General features: G+C 38.1%; 1 protein-coding gene across 1 annotated transcript in view; it reads left to right on the plus strand.

Annotated features, from left to right (window-relative positions):
- The window catches only part of ADAMTSL1 (ADAMTS like 1), a 407,202-nt gene that overhangs the window by 134,908 nt on the left and 253,283 nt on the right, over positions 1-19,011 (plus strand). Inside the window, exon 5 of the mRNA XM_073880850.1 lies at positions 6,558-6,684. Coding sequence (XP_073736951.1) covers positions 6,558-6,684 — 127 coding nt within the window. The remainder of the gene's footprint in view (positions 1-6,557; positions 6,685-19,011) is intronic.

Genomic DNA, 19,011 nt, shown 5'->3' on the forward strand with positions numbered 1-19,011 from the left:
AGGATATAGGCTCTGGATGTGGAGATGCAGTCGCATGCGGGCTTTTGTCAACCCAGGGGTCATTCTCACCTCTTCTTCTTCACGCTGCTCAAGGATGCTATTTTTAAGAGAGAGATTTGTAGTGAATCATCCAAAAGATGGTCAGCCAGCGCATTTCTCTGACTCTGGAATAGTAAATTGGTGTAGTCTCCTCCAAAGACACCCATAGTCTATTGAATTTGGCTTCTAGAGTACAATGTCATAGAAGATGTGGAACCACATAAAATCTCAGTGGCAAAGAATCCTCCAGTTGATTAGTAATGTCTGTCATGGGTCCTGGCAGGACAAATAGATGCAGATGTGCACATTTTTGCCAAATGTGCCCTAAGGGTTATAAAGTCTGTTCGTAGATTAAGTCTGACCATCACAATGCTCTGTACCTGGAAAATTTGTTTTGGCTCCTTAAAATTTGCTTTTACAATGTTCCCTATTAGGGTTCATCAAAGATTATTGAAGAGCCAGTTCCTTGAAACGTCTTTTATTTATTTGCTGAGTTGTTACTATTACTGGGACACTGTTACATGACATTGTCTTTCAGAAAACTCACAGCAGGTGTATATCTAGGATTTCAGTACTTTGAGTAATTATGATTCTCCTGAGCCAGTTTGTTATTCATTCATTACATAAATATTTATTGAGTGTCTCCTACAAGGAACACATTATCCTATACACTTTCTAAAAGATCCAGTGAATGCTGTAACTCTTGTAATTGCTCATGTTTTCCTCTCTTCTAGGAAGCTCATATCTAGATATGTAACCCCCATTTAGCAAATGTGTAGGACTTCACAGTATGTATTCTGCATAATTCTCCCCGTTCTGGCTTTAACTCCTCTTTTTTACTTATTTTCCTCTTTGCCCCATATTCCCATATGTGCTTGTTTTTATTTTATTGTCTTATATTATATGTATATGCTATAAATATTTTTGCAAAAAGGTAAAACATAAATCAATCAATATCTAAATCTTTTGAAGATAAGGTTAAGGATACACTATCTTCCCTATTAACATAAATAGTAAATGAGTTATAATGTATGTAGGAGCACATGCTTCCCCATAAAGTTCTATCTGAATTAAATAATTACAAATAAGAGCAGCTGTGATCAGATTTGCAGCGTTTGGTTTTCCATATTTGTCTTTCCCCTTGCTGAGAATAAAGGGATTTAAAAGTTTCTTACCTCATGGTGTTGGATCAAGAAAAGCTTGACATCACTGGCTCAGTATTTGATGCTAGAAGTTGAGGTCCTTATGGGAAACCATTTGAAATGTGGCCAGTGTGAACCCATCTAAGCACATCAGTTTGGGGCATGGTATCGGCTTATGGGTTGTGTTTATTTACATTCTCCAAATTATTCAGATGATAATCTTTCTTTTTCCTGTGGCTCCTAGTGAAGACATTTTATTATACATATTTCAGTGTCTAGAGAATTTCAGTCTCGTGGTCTGCCGTCACTTGCTATCAGCTCTGTAAAACTAAGGGAGAGACTCCTATCAGCACACAGAATAGCCCTGATGCCTAAAATCCACATGACATGCTTGAAGTCTGTAAGTCAATGATAAGTGGATATTATAATCCTAGTTTTTGTATAGGGAGGGTTCCCCCCTCCTTCCCTTTAGTAAATCCTGAAGGAGAATAAAGAAAAAGCAGCAGTGTTAAATCTGTATGTTCTACTCAAAAATAGGATGAAGGACTGAATGTCTGTGTTTATACATATATATATATGCAGAAAGCCTACAATCAAGATAGCAAAGCAAAAGTTGGCGACCCACTAATGGTGTTTAAACAACAAAAACATCTTGGAGCTTTTCACTTTTTATGTCACCTGAGATAAAAGTTCTATTAAAAAAAAAAAAGCAACACTGTGGATACGGAGGAGGTTAGACCACTGTATCAAGTTGACACCTAATAGCAGAATACGAATAAAATACATTAGGTCAAAATACTGAGCTAGTTTTCCAACCTTTACAAAAAAATTCCATGTAGTTGCCAAAGTTATGAGTGGTCATTATCCCCCGTTAATGTTTTTGTCCAGAATGGGGTGGGTCTGGGAACTCAGTGACCTGAACATTGCCTTCCATGACATTTCACTAATAATGAGCATAGGTGCACTTGGGAAATAGTCTCTTAAAAATACTAGCCCTTTACTGCAATTCTTGTTCGTGCATCAGGACAGAGGTTTGGGTTTGACATGTAGTTGTCATTTATATGTCTGTTCCTCTGTGTACACAGAAATAAATAAGCACACATATGCACATATATGCACATTTTTGTCTACATGTGTGTCATCAATGACTGCAGTCTAAGGCTGCTTACCTGTCACCTACAATGACCTCACTAACAAACCATTATGTTCGCTGTGTGTTTCATTGATTCACCAGCATTCACTGTGCATGTCAGATGTCAAACACTGTGCCAAACAGCAGAAATACAAAGGTTAATGAAACATGGGCTCTCTAGCCCAAGATCTGGTATAGCAACAGACATATCAATAGATTAAACTCATTATAAGTTATACAACTATTTAAATTGGGTGTATATAAAAGAAACCCCAAAGTAATAATGGCTTAAGCACATAAAGGATTTACTCTCTCACAAAAAAAAAAAAAAAAAAGTCAAGGTGTGATTGGTCTAAGTGAGGTGAAAAGAACCAGGCTCTCTCTTTCTGTTCTGCCCTCCTACTGCAAGGGTTTCATTCTCAGGATTGTCTCACTTTTCAAAATAGCACCTGGAGCCAACAGAAAGGAAAGAGAGTAGAGGGCAGCTGGGGTCATCTAAATCAGCTTCTTTTAAGTAGTCTTCCTAGAAGTCCCACACAACCCTTCCACTTTTATTCCACTAATTACAAGTTGGTCACAAAGCCAATGAAAAATTGTATTCATTTAATAGGCCATACTGCCACCCCAAATAAAATTGGAGTTCTGTTATTGAGAAAAATAGGGAAGATGGAAGTTGGGTGGCAACCAGTAATCTCTGCCACATGGAGTTATGAACAAATGGCTGAGGAAACATAGAGTAATAAAGCCATTAACTCTGGAATCTAGAAAAGGCTTGAGGAGGAGACAATTTGGATTTGAAGGATGAATAGGAGTTTGCTAAGTAAAGAATTGGGGAAGGGCACTTTAGGCAGAAATAGTAGTATATGCAAAGGCACAGAGAGCTCTGTCATTACTACTGCCAAATAAACCCATTTCTGTATTTCTGTTTTTTCTTTGTTATTAATAATGGCTCTCAACAGTTGAACTAATTTTTAAATTTTTTTTTAAAGATTTTATTTATTTATTTGACAGAGAGAGACAGTGAGAGCAGGAACACAAGCAGGGGGAATGGGAGAGGGAGAAGCAGGCCTCCCGCTGAGCAGGGAGCCCGATGTGGGACTCGATCCCAGGACCCTGGGATCACGACCCGAGCCGAAGGCAGACGCTTAACGACTGAGCCACCCAGGCACCCTGAACTAATTTTTAATTAATCTATTATTCCACATCAACAGATCGAGACAGACTGAGATATGTCAATAACAATTTTCTTGATATAACTGCAAACAGTTTTCTGCTTGGACCAAAATAAGAACATTTTATCTGATGATAAAGTATTCCCATGTTTTAAAAATAATTGAGTTGGAATATTTTGGCACCTTAAAAAGGAATTGATACAAAGGGGGGAAAGTGTGTCAGGGAGATATTTGTCTTTTCAATTCTGAAGTTAAACAAAGCCCAGTTAGAACTCACTTGGTTCATATCCTGAGATCCCTAAACTTACATCAAGGGCACTAAGTTGGTGGTCTGGTCAAGTTAGCCTTAAAGTATGTCACTTTCTATTTAGCTGTTCCTAATAGATTGTTACTTTGGATCTGTGAAGTTGGATTGTTCTTTTCGTAAAATGGCTTTGGAGCCGTAAGAAATCTTCAGGATTAGAGAGATTTTTTCAGGGTAATCTCCTATTTGGCTTCTTTAGAGACATCAGAGACCATTAAGAATTTTCCAGAGAAAGTTAAATCCTTTGAGAAATCTGAAATTTCTTTAATTTAAGGAATAAACCATAGTTATATTTGAGACACCTGTGAGTGTAAATTTCCATGCCCCCTGCCTATCACCCTTCCATAGTGCTGAGTATCTTGTAAGATTAAGGTCATCTCTTTCCAACCCCAAAGAACAACAGCTGAGTCAGTGATTCTTTGAATACTGCCGAAATTAGGACTGCCATGTTGTGTTTGTTTTTTTTTTTCCAAAGGATTTGACCGTACTAAGGCAATCATATGATTTAGTCTTCTGACATTGTTTTCATTTTTGTTTTTTGCCAACTTTGGTTTTGGGTTACTTTCTAAGTCGCTGGTATCTGCACAAGACTAAAATGTGTAGTACAACTCACAGCAACATCTCCCTTTGTCTAGTTAACTCTGGAACCTCATTCATAACTCAAAAGACTCTTCTTCAGGAAAGTCTTCTCTGGCCTCACTAACCAGATCAAATTCTCCATATTTTCTGTTCTCAGAGTATCATGTATCTGTGTTTTATAGTTTGTATCATGATCACCATTTTACATTTATTGTGTGTGATGATTTGAATAATATGTGCCTCCACTACTAGACTCTAAGTCCCATGAGGGTAGGCCCTTATGTACTTAAACTCACCTTTGGATTCTGCTCCTAGCACAGTGCCTGGCCCATAGCAGATCTTGATCATTGTTGGCTAAATGATTAAATGATTTTTTTGGTGATGGTGGCAGATAAGTTACTTCTGCACGCCCATTTCACACTGTGTTCAGAATACGAGTGAATATGGAATTACTCAGCTCCTATGTGGATTCATCTACAGATAAAAATTTTGAAAATAATCTTACTCCAGCTCCATAGAAGTGCATCAGTGAAGTCTTAAGCCAGTATGTGTTGGCTCTGCAAGGATGAAGCTTGGGTGAATTCCAAATTGGCTTCACTGCAGCCTGTGAACATATTGGGGTGAATTGCAGCTTGACCACAATGAACCCCTAAGGACAGAACCAGCCCAACTTGCTCCCCATTTAAGAGCTGGGCACTATGTTTTCTTGACATCTTTGTATTTCAAAAAATTGTACAATCGTTGAAGGAATTACTGCTTTGTCATTTATTTTAAAAGATGCCTGTATGCCTGTGTATAAAAAAAATACATATTACCACATTTAAAAATACGGCAAATATATAATGCAATGCCAAATAATTGTATTTTTCAAACCTTTGCCTAAACACGTGTTTGCAATTATTAATTAAAAGTACAAAAAGGTAAATCAAGCCTCAAAGAAAGGTCATATTAACTGGATTTTTGAAAGACAATGAATTGTGGGGACTTTCTGGAAAGAAGCCCCTTCAAATATCACTACAGTTCTCATTTTATTTTTATCAAAGACAGTAGTGGAAGTCATTTGGAAGTAGAATAGGTCTGTTGATACTAGATCTAACTAGAACTATAGAAGTACAACCTGATCTAGTTTGGATTTGAATTTTTTTTTAACTTGAAAAAGTTAAAAGTAAGTAAGAAAAAGAAAGAGTAAAAGTACAAATGAGTTTGCCCACATACGTGATAAGTGCTTGTGATTTTGTTAAGCCTGATTTGGACCAAGCATAAATGTTTTGTTAGATGTGCTTACAACTCAGCTACTTATTAGCAAAGTGACGTTGGCCAGATTCATGGCCTCAGCTATAAAATGGAGATATCTTACATGATGGTTCTCAGAATTAATGAGCTATCTCTATTGCACCTGGCAGGACATAGGCAGGCTAAGAGAGCCTCGGTATTAGTTATCTCTGCTGCCCTCCCCATCATCCGGCCCCCCCCCCCCCCATGCCTACATACAATAATCTTGCTTTTGTCAGCTCATTCTGTGATTGTTTCTCTTTTCTCAGTTCAAGTGCTAGCTAGAAAAGGAACCATTTTCATTATCATTCAGCAGCCCCGGTGGTTCAGTGGTAGAATTCTCGCCTGCCGTTATCGTTGAGCACATTTCTGTTGAGCGCTTACAGTTTGCCAAGCACAATACTAGTTGCTCGGAATACATCAATGGACCTAACATACCAAACCCTTTACCCTACACAGCTTATATCAAAGGAACAATACGGAACATGAAAATAATCCACTTTCATGGATTTTTCCATGAAATTTTTCCTTTCATGATTGTATTTTTATAATTGCAGTGAATCATAATTATTGACGCTGGGAACAATTTTTCAGTTGGGTCTCTATAATATCAGTAGGTCAGGTTCTTCCTCTCTCCCTTACCTTCTCCTTTGCCTGCCTCCATCCTCTCTCACTCTCCCTCTCTCCCCCAATCTGCTTTCTGTTTACATATTTGAACTGTAAAAACATCTTTGTCTATGCTGTTTTTGTTTCTTCCTTAGCTTGATTGAAATTCCAGCCGAATTCATTACCCTCTATGGGAAGCATGTTTTATGCTTCCTCAGAAATGAAGGGAGGGTCATTGAGTGGTGATGGGCCTCACAGTGGATCCCTGCAGTAGGCACCTTGTTGAATTCCACACCTCTCTTTCCTATTAGATTGTCGGCTGTGATCACCAGCTGGGAAGCACCATCAAGGAGGATAACTGTGGAGTCTGCAACGGGGACGGTTCCACCTGCCGCCTGGTCCGAGGGCAGTATAAATCCCAGCTCTCCGCAACCACATGTAAGACACTGCAGAGAGGGGGCACTTCGGGGGTTTGTGGGCTAATTAACCTCTTCTGGTTTTGTGCTGGCTCCCCTCAGCAGCTAGGAATAAGGCCACCACCAAAATGAAGATGAATCTGACCGTATTGTAGAAAGCTTCATGTTCCTGCTTTGTGTATTAGTTTAGTTAGAACAAGTCAGGTAACCCATTGCAACCCCGAGAAGGAAACCTTTCTTTTGTGGTGCAGCAGGAGTGAAGTACACTTGGATCAAAATAGACTCCATTTACAAACCTAGACATGCTGCCCAACACGAGGACAGACTGCACCCAAGCCTCTGCCTGACACGTAATGTGATGCGCCGGATGGGATATAGCAGGGCGAATGTGTAAATCTAAACAAATTCACTCCTACCACCATGAAATCATGCTATCTTCATTTACAAAATGACCTTTGATTGGTGCGGATCACAGCTTCTTTCAGAATTAATATCAGACAGTGATTATATGAAGCCATTTATTGACTTATGTCTTAATCTCTCTATACTAGCACAATAAATATATGCTCACTATGCAGTTATGTGCTGGGAACTTTGCATGATCATCTCATTTTATCCTGATAACAACCTCATAGCAAGGCACTGTTTATCCTTATGTTATGAATAAGATAGCTGAAGCTGAGACAGATCATGTGACTTGCTCAGAGTCACACAGCTCTAAAATAGGAGAGCCAAGATTCAAGCCCAGAGTCCAATTTCATTGCCTAAGCACTTACTCATTCCTCTGGACTGTCCCACAACCCTGCGGATTATTTCCATGGTGGGACATTTAAAGCAATTAGATGGATCAAGACAAGGTACCTCAGATTTCTGCCTGACTGGGTCTTGCTAGGGTAGATGGCACTAGATGCTGTCTAGTGATGCCTAAGACAACCATGCAGTCACACAATGACCCAGATCATTTTACAAAACACTGTCCTCTATGACAATCACTGCTATAGGTGCTGCATCAGAAAAAGATAGAAATAAGGCAATTCTTGTACTCAAAGACATACCCTTTCAGAATAATTTGACCTTGCTCAGTAGACTGTCTCCAAATTTTGCCATTATCCAGAACCGTTCAATAGATCTTTGATTGAGTATCTTTGCACATGTCTCCCCTGGCTTGGGAACTAAGAACGAATTCTTTTACTGAATGTGGTTTTGTTCTATTTGTTGACTAGCTGGGAAAAAACAATTGACTTTGTCAGGGTCTGTGATTTTAAATGGACTTGTAGGTCAAGAAAAAAACAGTGGACATTAAAGAACTATTCCCAGAAGTCAGAAAAAGGCAGTTTGCCCAAAGGACTAGGCTCTAGGGAAGAAGAGGTGGTAGCAAGAAAGGCTAGGGACTTTTAAACACAAGAAACACTGGAGGTACCAGCTCAGGGAACTCTACATGCTAACACCCCTGCTGGCAGTGAAAAATGTGAATCTGTGGGGGAAAAAGACTCTGGCAGAGAGAATGAAGGATGAGGTAAGTTAGACATTGATATAGTACATTCAGGTGAGACTTTTTTTTCTTTCATGTGTTGGTAGCTTCTGCTATACGATGACAAATTAAAGAATTTGGAAGATGAAAACCAGAGGATAGAGGCATAATTCTTTTGTAAATCTCTGAGGTCATGGTGGGATATTTGGGAGGGGGGAAGTTACATTTAAAAAGTCACTTTTATAGAACACTTTAAGAAATCTTGGAAGAGCTCAGCTCTTTCTAATTATTTATGTCATGTAATTGAATCAATGCTCATTATCTAGGAATCTAGGAATTTCTGCTAGGCACAGAAAAAGGAGATGGCTTGCTTTTGTGCAGTAACTGCTTTATAGCAGGCTTAGGGGTAGGGGATCCTTCCCCCATTCCCACTCATGCCCTCTCCCTGAACAATCTGCCTGGATCAGTATGAGGGGATCATCAGGGACCTCTGGGGCCTCAATCACTGGAATAATGAGAAGCTCTGAAAGAACAAACTGAAGCGAATTAAGAGCCATAAGTCATCCCCAGATCTGCAAATAGATATTTCAATGAAAAGTGCTCTATTCAAGACAGAGAGTAGGTAAGTTATACAATACACAGCCTGATGATTATCCATAATGACAAAATGCAATTGATTCATTTACCTTAGCACTGATGATGCCTCGTGACAAAATGATTTATATCAATAAAGCCCAACCCAACATATGCATGCACCTCACCACAATCTATAGCAGATGCTGAACAAACTGCCTCGTTTGTGTTTTCTCCACCCCAGAAGAACCTTCCACCCTATATTTACAGACTGCACAATGACTCACAGGCAGGGAAGATTAGACCACTCTACGGGGCCTATGGTGCTGGCCAGGTGAGCAGCGCTCCACCCGTGAAGGCCTGGTGGACCTGGGCCAGCTCGCTCCTCTCTGCTCTGCCAAAAGGCACTGTAAGCCAGCCACATGCTCTTTGCGAACTCCTAGTGCTCGGATTCCCCACATTGAACTCATTTTCTTCTGAACTGATATCCAAGATTTTTTTTTTAATGTTATCAAGCCTTGGGGGAACAAAGAGAAAATAGAAGAGTGGAGAAAGACCATGGCGGGAAGTGCCAGAAGGAAAAAGAGAAGTTGGAGAAATTTATCCAATGGCTGCCATTTGCTGGCAAACAAAAAAGAAACCATCTTTGTATCAAAAAACAGTGTAATTGCCTAATACAAATACAGACAAGAAAGAGAGCTAGATCAAGGCACATTTTCCCCCTTTTTTAAAGGAAAAGGCTGTCCCCTGATAGCATTCAATCTTTCCATTTTTCCTGGTCACTTCTTTTCAACTTCCCCAGCCCAACAACAACAAGAAAAGAATAAATTTAACTAACAATAACTTTTGATTCTTGAAATTAAAGGCTCGCTTTCTTGCAGATTGGCTTGTACTCTATTACATATTTTCCAATATATGCAATATACTTAGAACTACAGCCAGTCTATTTGCTATCAATTTAATGTCTCCAGCTTTGCAAACCTCTCATATGAATTTGTGTGTTTTGAAATCACCTGGATATCCCAAAACTCCTGAGGGACAGACAGGCAAAAAAAACAGATAAAACAAAAAACTAAATAAAACGTATTGCCATAGGGTGGTAGGAATCTTGGGAAAAAGTAAAGCAGGAAAAAAGAATAGGAGATAGGGCTGGCCTGCCAGCCAAGGGTGTTACAGGGGGTTGCAATACTAAATAGATTGGTAAGGAAAGGATTCACTAATAAGATAGCATCTGAACTAGGATCCAAGGTTACCTTACAAAAGTCAAGGGAAAGAGAATTCCAGTCATAGAGAAAGGCAAGTGCAAAGGCCCTGAGGTAAACACAATCTCGACATATTTCTTGAAGTGCAAAGAAGCTAATGTGACTTGAAGTCAGTTTAAATAAGCCTACTGGGAATGATGAAGGCAGGAGGGTTGCGAGGTGGGGTGAAGAATGATTTTGTAAGGATTTTGGCTTTTAGTCAGAATGAAATAAGTCACAGGAGCATTTTAAGCAGAGGAATGACTTGATTTATTTTCAAAAGGATTACTCTATCGACTGTGTTGAGAATAGACTATAGTTGGTTCAACTATGGAAGTAAGAAAAGCAGTCAGGAGGCTGTTACAGTAAGCCAGTTACAGTAAGCCTGGAATGATGATGGCCTGGACCATGGCAGCAGTGGTGGAGGTGATAAAGAGTGATTCTATACTGCATTTCTGTGAATGTAAGACCTCACTGATTGAAAGATGGGCCATTATTTTAACACCACTATGGAAGAAAGAAAAGCTGCCACTGAGATTAAGAAACTATGACACGATGCCTCCTGAGCACTTAGAGTTTTTACTTGATAGTTCTTAAGAGATCTACTTTAGATTTGGATTTTTTTTAAGCCATGTATTACTCATACATACAAAAAACCTGAAATAAATTAATAAACTGGTAAATTAAACTGAAATAAAACTTTTCCCCAAACTTCAGTTTCTTTTTATCATTTTGGACTCAATTTCCACATGTCATGGGGCTACCTGCAATACAGCATTTTTAAAAGAACTCACAAAAGAAATAAAATCCATTGGTACTGGACTCTTTTCTCTTAAACAGCTGTATTGTATAAATGACATAGTATTCAACTTTGTGAATTTTTACATATGCATACCCCTGTGAAACCAAACATAACCCTCATCCCAAAAGTTTTCTTGTGCCCTTTATAATCCTTCCCTTGTGCTCTCCTGGCCCTGTCCCCTGGCAACCATTGATCTTTTTGTCACTATAGGTTTCATTACTTTTTCTAGAATTTTGTATAAATGGAATTCTACGATACATACTATTGTCCAAGTGGCTTCTTTCATTCACCACAATTATTTTGAGATTCATTAATATAGTTAGTTTATCATCAGCAGTTTAGTTTATTTTATTGCTGTATAGTAATTCCAGTGTATGGACATACCACAGTTTGCTTATTCATTCACCTGTTGACAGGCATTTGGGTTGTTTTCATTTGGGAGGTCTTATAAATAAAGCTGCTATGAACCTTCATGTACACATTTTTGTATGGACATATGCTTTCATATCTCTTAGGTAAATTCCTGGGAGTTGAATGGCTAGATCATATGGTAGATATATATTTGACATTTTAAGAAACTGCTAGACTTTTTTCCAGAGTAATTTACTTATTTTGCATTTCTACCAGCCATGTGTAAGAGTTTCACTTGCTCCACATTCTTTCCATCACTTGGTACTGTCAGTATTTTTTATTTTAACCATTCTAATTGGTACATAGTAGTATCTCATCATTGTTTTAATTTGCATTTTCCTAATGACTAAGGATGTTGAATATCTTTTCATAGTGTATTAGTCTCCAATTGCCGCTGTATCAAATTGCCACAAACGTAGTGTCTCAAAGCAACACATTTATTATTTTATGGTTCTGGAGGGTCAGAACTCTAAAATGGGTCTTGCTAAGATGAATTCACAATGTTAAACAGAGCTGTGTTCCCTCTGGAAGTTCTAGGGGCTAATTGATTTTCTTTGATTTTGCCTTTCCAGCTTCTGTTAGGTTATCTATGTTCCTTGGCATCTTTGAGCCTGCAGTGTAAAATCTTTAGATCTCCTTCTGCCTCCAATCTCCTCTTCTATCTCTCTCTCCCAGTTTAAAGAATGCTTGTGATTACATTGGGGCCACCCAGATAATCCAAGATAATCTCTTTATTTTAAAGTCAGCTGATTAACCAGTCTTAATTTTATCAGCAATATTATGTCCCCCTTAACATAACATATTCATAAATTCTGGGGATTAGGACTTGGTCATCTTTGGCGGAGCAAGGGGGTAAAATTATACTGCCTACTACAGAAGTGCTTATTTCTTCTTTGATGTGGTGTTGGTTCAAGTCCTTTGCCCAGTTTTTAAATGAGTTTGATTTCCTACCATTCAATTTTGAGAATTCTTTATGCATTCTGGGTACAAGTCCGTTGTCGGATGTGTGATTTGAAAATATTTTTTCTCCATAGGTACCTTGTTTTCCCCAAAAAACTGGCTTAATACTAGCTTTCATAGAGCAAAAACTTGTAATTTTGATGAAGACCAATCATCAGTTTTTTCTTACTAGGACTGTACCTTTAACATTGTACATAAGAACTCCTTGCCTAATCCCAGGTCACAAATTTTCTCCTGTATTTTCTTCTAAAAGTGTTACAGTTTTATATTTTAGCTTTTGTATCAATAACCTATTATCAATATTATATATTTAGCTTTTATATCAATAACCTATTTTCAGTTAATTTTGTGTAAAGTATATCTCAGTATTATAGATATATCCAACTCTTCCAGCCCCATTTGTTGAAAAGATGTCCTTTTCTCTCTTAAATTGCCTTTAAAACTTTGTCAAAAGTCCACGGGCCATTTCTGCATGGGTCTTTTCTTGGACTGTCTATTCTGATCTATGTGTCAATCCTTCACCAATACCACATTGTCTTGGTCACTATAGCTTTAAGGGAAGTCTTTCAATAAAATAGTTTGATCCCTCCAACTGTACCCTTCTTCTCAAACTCATTTGGCTATTCTCTATTAATTTATTTGCCTTTCCATATAAATGTTTCAATCTGCTTGTCCATATCTATAAAAAATCTTGCTAAAATTTTGATTTATAATTCTGTTAGTTCATATAGATTGATAGGTGGGGAATTGACATCTTTACTATGTTAAGTCATTTAACCTATGAGCACTTCATGGCTATCCATTTCTTTAGGTCTTCTCTCATTCCTTTCATAGGCCTTTATTGGTTTTCAGCGTACATATCCTGTACCTTAGTTAAATTTGTACCTCTTTTATTTTCTTGCCCTATTGCATTGGCATTTTATTTTTTTATTTCAATTTCCAATTGTATATTGCTAGTTTATTTTTATGTGTTGGCTGTGTATTTTGCAATCTTCTAACACACTTATTCTGAGAGTTTTTGGATTTTCTACATAAACTATCATCTTGTTTTACAAATAAGGATGGTTTTACTTCTTCCTTTTCAAATTGTAAGTCACGTATTTATTTTTATGGCCTTATTGCACTAGCAAGGATGCCTAATATGATGTTGAATAGAAGAAGCAAGAATGTATGTCCTTATCTCATTTCCAGTATTAAGTGGGAAAGCATTCAATTTCTCACCATTGAGTATGAAGTTAGCTGTAGGTTTTGTAGATCCTTTTTATCACACTGAGGAAGTTCTTTCTTATTCCTAATGTGCTGAGAGTTATAATGAATGAATGTTGAATTTTGTCAAGATTTTTCTGCCTCAAATGATGTGATCATATGGCTTTTCTTCCTTAGACTTTTATTGTGATGGATAACATTAATTGATTTTCAAACAAAGAATCAGCCTTGCTTTCCTAGGATAAACTCTGCTTGGCCATAGTGTATTATTCTTTATGTAGGTAACTGGATTTGAATTGCCAGTGTTTTGTTTGAGGGTTTTTTTTTTTTTAAATCTATGTTCATGAGAGATAGTTGTCTGTAGGATCCTTTTCTTGTACCACCTTTGTCTAGTTTTGGTAGCAGTGTAATGCTGACCTCATACAATGAGTTGGGAAGTGATTTCTCCTCTGTTTTTTGGAAAAGATAGTATAAAATTGATGTTATTTCTTCTTTAAATGTTTGGTAGCATCCACCATTTAAATTCTCTGGGCCTGAAAATTTTTGTGTGTATGTACTTAAGATATAGTTAATATTTTAATGTCTCCTGCATTTCGATTGATTGATTTTTCTCTTCAGGATGGGCTGTAATTTTTTTGGCTTCTTTGCATGCCTGGTAATTTCTGACCTGATATCAGATATTACAATTTTATCTGGTTGGATACTAGATATTTTTGTATTCCTGTAAGTATTTTTTCAGTTTTGTTCTGGAAGCAATGAACTTACCTGGAATCAATTTGATCCTTTGGGGTCTTAAAATTTGGTGGGCAAGACCAAAGCCATGTTTGGCTGGTGCTAATTGTCCCCTGCTACTGAGGCAAGAGCCTTCTGCTCAATGTCCCATGACTTATAGAGTTTTCTAGCGTGGCTACTGGGATAAGATACTATTCCCAGCCCTAGTCATTTCTATAATTCTGTTGTGTGGTTATTTCCCCAGCCTCAGCTAGTTTCTTTATATGCACATCCTGATTAGCATGAGTATGCTGCTGGATACCCAAAGAGAATAATTTTTAAAAAATTATATAATAGCATATATCATTAGCATGTCACATAAGTATTTTTTCTATGTCATGTAAATATTTTTCCCAGTTTCGTTGAGAAATGATTGACATACATCACTGTATATGTTTGAGGTTGTACAACGTGATGGGAGAATGTTCCTAAATCTCTGGAATTGTCTCTCTCTGTAGATCTCTTCTCTCTGGTAATCTGTCATTCACGACTCTAGCCACCTTGATCTTCCTGGATTCTCAACCTTGTCTCCTCAACTCAGGGAGTCCCCCAGGCTCGGGGTTCCCACCGCCTGAGCTGAGCTGGGAAAGTCTTTCAAAGCAGGAATCCCAGGCAGTGTTAAGGCTCACCTGCCTTGTTTCCTGACTCTCAGCGATTGCTGTCCTTCTTTGCCTGATATCCAGTGTCTTGAAAGCCAGGGTTTTATATAATTTTCTGACTTTTTGGCTGTTTCCAGGCAGAAAACTAAGTCTGGGCACTGTTACTCCATCTTGTCAGGAACCAGAAGTCTTGATGCTGGACTTTTACCTCAGGTTTGCAATTGTGTACAACGAGCCGGCGTTTGACTCCCACTTTGGCAATGTTATTAAGCACTTCTGATTCCTCATCTCCTTACAACCCCCACACCTATTTAGTTCCGAGAGGCTAAATAAGGGTGTTCCACTCTTATCTTAGAATCTTCTTCCAAGCTGCTGACTCCCATTTTGCAAGTTTGATACTGGTTGTTTTGGTGTTAGCAACTGTGCAGGCAAAGATAACTATGGCAGGATTCCTGCCTCGGTGAGAAAGGATACAATGCACCATGGATTGTGGGATGCATTCTGATTTCACATATGTTAAAAACGTGAGAGAAGGTTCCTCTTAGAATCCATGAAATATGGTATTTTGACTGTTGTGGCGATAAGATTTTCTAGCTGAATATATATATATATATATATATGTATATGTGTGTGTGTGTGTGTGTGTGTATATATATATATATATATGAAGTCAAGAACAGCTCCAAAGTTTTTGGCCTGGGCAACTGTAAAGATGAAGTTCCCAACAGTTGAGGAAGATCCATCTTATTTCGCCTGTTAGGTATACGTCCTCCATCGTGTAATGACTGATAACCTCAGGGGGAGATGTTGAAGGGCTCAAAAGCTTGGCTTCACCTTATTTCACTGGATATATCGTAAGAGTAATGAAGTTGGCATGAAGATAAAAAATATACTCCTAAAACCTCCTCAAGATTGGCAGACTGTATGTACTGCTATTTTTACGTGTAGCCAATCGCATTAATGATGACTCTTTTGTTAAAAAAAAAAGTTATTAAAAAAAATGAAAAAAAGAAATAAAAATAAATTACCAGTCCCATAGACTTAGAGGGAAGACTTCTTAAAAACATAAACCTCAACAGGCCTAAAAATAAGGCAAGCTCAGATATCAGAATAGGAAATCCTGTCTCTTCAAAAATTATCATTATGACCTTTCTCTGATACAGCAGTGAATGACACAGAAAAGTCCACGTATGATGAGATCGTAAAACAAGTTTAAAGTACTCAAAGAAAGCTGCGAAATACACATGCAGCTGTAGACTTTTTGAGGAAATATTTTAGGTACAATCTTTAGAATAATTTTCTTGAGAAAGGACATTTGCAACCCATATTTGTGAAATGATAGCATTTATGATTCCCATGGAAAGCTTATCAATTTAATTGAGAAAGAGGTTATCTGATCTCTGAAGCAGGTCTTCCAGAATTGTTGATTAATAACCTAGAAATATGTCTTGACTATTGGCATCATGGTTCTGTCGACAAAGCCAGAATAAATTAGGCCAGATGCACTTGGTCATAGAGCAGTGTGCCTTTGTGGAAAAGGGCACCCACAGGAATGTGAGGTCCAGTGAGAGAGGGTGTACCCATCTGTCCCACCAGTCAAACCTATTGAATTAATCACTAAGGAGGTGGGTGATAAAGCCAGACTGCTCACACATTCTCAAATGTCTTAAACACCACTCTGTGCTCACTACTGTAATAGATGCCAAATGGAAGAATCCCCCAGCCCATCCCCAATTATTGAGAATTTATCCCCAAATAAGACAATTATTAATACATATCCAACTCAAAGAGGGGCTTTTAATCAATATGCAGAATATGAAATCAATTTTTCCCTATCTTTTTGTCAAATTAAGATCACTTTCTTAAATTATATTTTGAGGTGTATCAGCTGGTGTTAACAGATTGTGTGTGTGTGTGTGTGTGTATAAATTCTCTGGGTAAACATTTTGGGGATGCACTGGATTAAATAGAATGAAATGAGCCTCTTTGGTTCAGGGCTTCTAAGAAACCAATGTGCTTAATGGATTTCCACGAGCAGGGTATAGCTTGTGGTATTTTCCCACATATTTTATCTGGGGCCCTTCTCCTTGGACCATTTTGTGGGGCTGTCGCTTTGCTGGTCTTTTTTGTCGCTGAACCTCTGGTACCTAGGAGGGGGCCTAACACTAGGAGACACTCCAAAAATATTTGTGGACTAAAGTAATGAACTTGCTGATTGCCTGATGAGGGGCCAGTTGTCCATCAGCCCTTGACAGAACCATAGAAGAACAGACCATGACTCTTCCTACTTCCTGTGCCCTGTGCTGCTGATTCTTCAAATTTGCACCAGCTTGAGAGGCTCCCTATTTCTCTTTGACTAGCCTTTTCCCCCAACACCCTTATGGGTTTCTCCCCATCTTCCTTGGGGAGCATACAAGGGTTAATGCATCAGCCAGAAGCTAGGGTCAATGCCCCAGTATGTGGAATGCGAGCGGCTTCTCAACAGAACAAGAGGGAGGCCGCCTGAGTCGTGTGTGGGTCAGAAGTCTGCCACTGAGCATTGCGGAGCCAAACAGAAAGCTTCCCTTTTACTTGCACTTTATTTGACCTGTGGATAAACAAAGACTTTCTATTTCCAGAAATCCCATTGTTTTAACTGCTTTGAGTTTCTTTTGTAAACTTAAAAATCCATGTCTTTATGCAAGACATTTAAAGCTCTGTGGGCCCAGTCTGAACAATTTTTGTTCCTTTTCTATATTCTCCTTACATGTTTTGTGCTTATAGCCACAAAGTCTTGGCTCTCTGAAATTCAGCCTTTTCTTCAACAATGTACGACATTAAAAACCACTAGAAGGTTGTAGTGTGAGTAGAATATTCAACATTGGAGAGAACTTGATAAATGTAACCTCTTTAGGGAGAGAACTGAGAGCATATGATTCTTCTTTCTCATTCAACTGGCTATGTGCTGGGGCCTTGGAGGGTTTAAAAACATAGCAAAAATAAAGTCTTTCAGTTCCTGTCCTTAAGGAGATTTGGAAGAGAGGGAGGAAAGTAATATTTACAAAATGCCTCCTGTGTTCCAGGCTACACATCTCTATATTGATATCAATATCTATATCTTTTTACAACAATACTGTGAGGTAAGTGTGCTTTTCCCTGTCTTACAGATGAGGAAACTAAGGATCAGAGAAGTTAGGGAACTTCTGAGATTCATTTATGGAAATCAGATTCTCCTAAAGACGGGATGATGCTAAGTTTCAGAACCTTGGGTACCTTTTAGGATTACTCTTATTGAATTTAAATTTTTCCAGTGAGAGTATGATAATGTATAATATCAGAAAAAAATATGTGTGAAACAAAGAATCCCCACGGAGCTTCTGAATATGCTGGTGAATTTAAAATACCTGCTTTTTCCCTTGTCTTCTGGAATGCCCTCCTCTTTTTTTGACCATGGGCTACTCCCTATACTTCTCAGAGGCTTCATTTCATCATCATGAAATGGAGATGGTAGCATCCTCTTTGCCTATGTCACAAGCTTTGGGTGAAGGAGTAAATGATATAATTTGGAAAGTGAAACTCTTCAGTAGCATGTAAATAAGAGGTGTCGTTGTCACACACGTCACAAGCAAGAATGCCTGTGATATGTTTGGGGTGCATAGAATATACCTCTAATTAAAAAAAAAAAAATAGGTTCTGCTTCCAGTGAATTCGGTCGCAATTTGCAAGTAGGGTGAAAGTAATCCATTTCTAAATCTGGCTGTGATTCAGCCAAAAAAAAAAATTTTTTTTTTCTTTTTTAATTTTCAAGCAGAGAGGATATGGGGGGGAAAGGTTCATAACCATTCCTGAGACACTTAACTATATATAATATTAGATGTAGATAGGGTGAAGGATATTAAAGAACTGGGAGGCATGATTTCTGCCCTTAAGAGATTAAACAAATACAAACAAATAAATCTTCTCCTAGTCTTATTTTTCCTGATAATCTAAGATAGTTACTTTGCTAGAAAGAAATTCAGATCTTGATATAATACAGTCATCCTTTGAGCATTAGAATTTATTTTCATTTTCGTAATCCGGAGAAATTTGGCAATGTAAAACCCAGGTTTTAAAATCAGAAATGGAAACTTGCAAATTCATTTCTCAATCTATCAAAATTTATATATATTTTTTTAAAAGGCCCGGTGCCCCATAAGTTAGCTAGTGACCAGCTTCATTGGCATGTTTTTTTCTGAGGAAAATGGAAATTTTGATTCCCAAATGTCGGTGTTCCTCTTTCAAACACTTAAAAGACGATTGTCCCCTGGGGGAGTATAGAAGTCAGTGCTTTACATAG

The sequence above is a fragment of the Callorhinus ursinus genome, unplaced genomic scaffold (genome assembly GCF_003265705.2).
Source record: "Callorhinus ursinus isolate GAN/ISIS: 27379988/994484 unplaced genomic scaffold, GSC_fseal_2.0 scaffold39, whole genome shotgun sequence".
Taxonomy (NCBI): domain Eukaryota; kingdom Metazoa; phylum Chordata; class Mammalia; order Carnivora; family Otariidae; genus Callorhinus; species Callorhinus ursinus.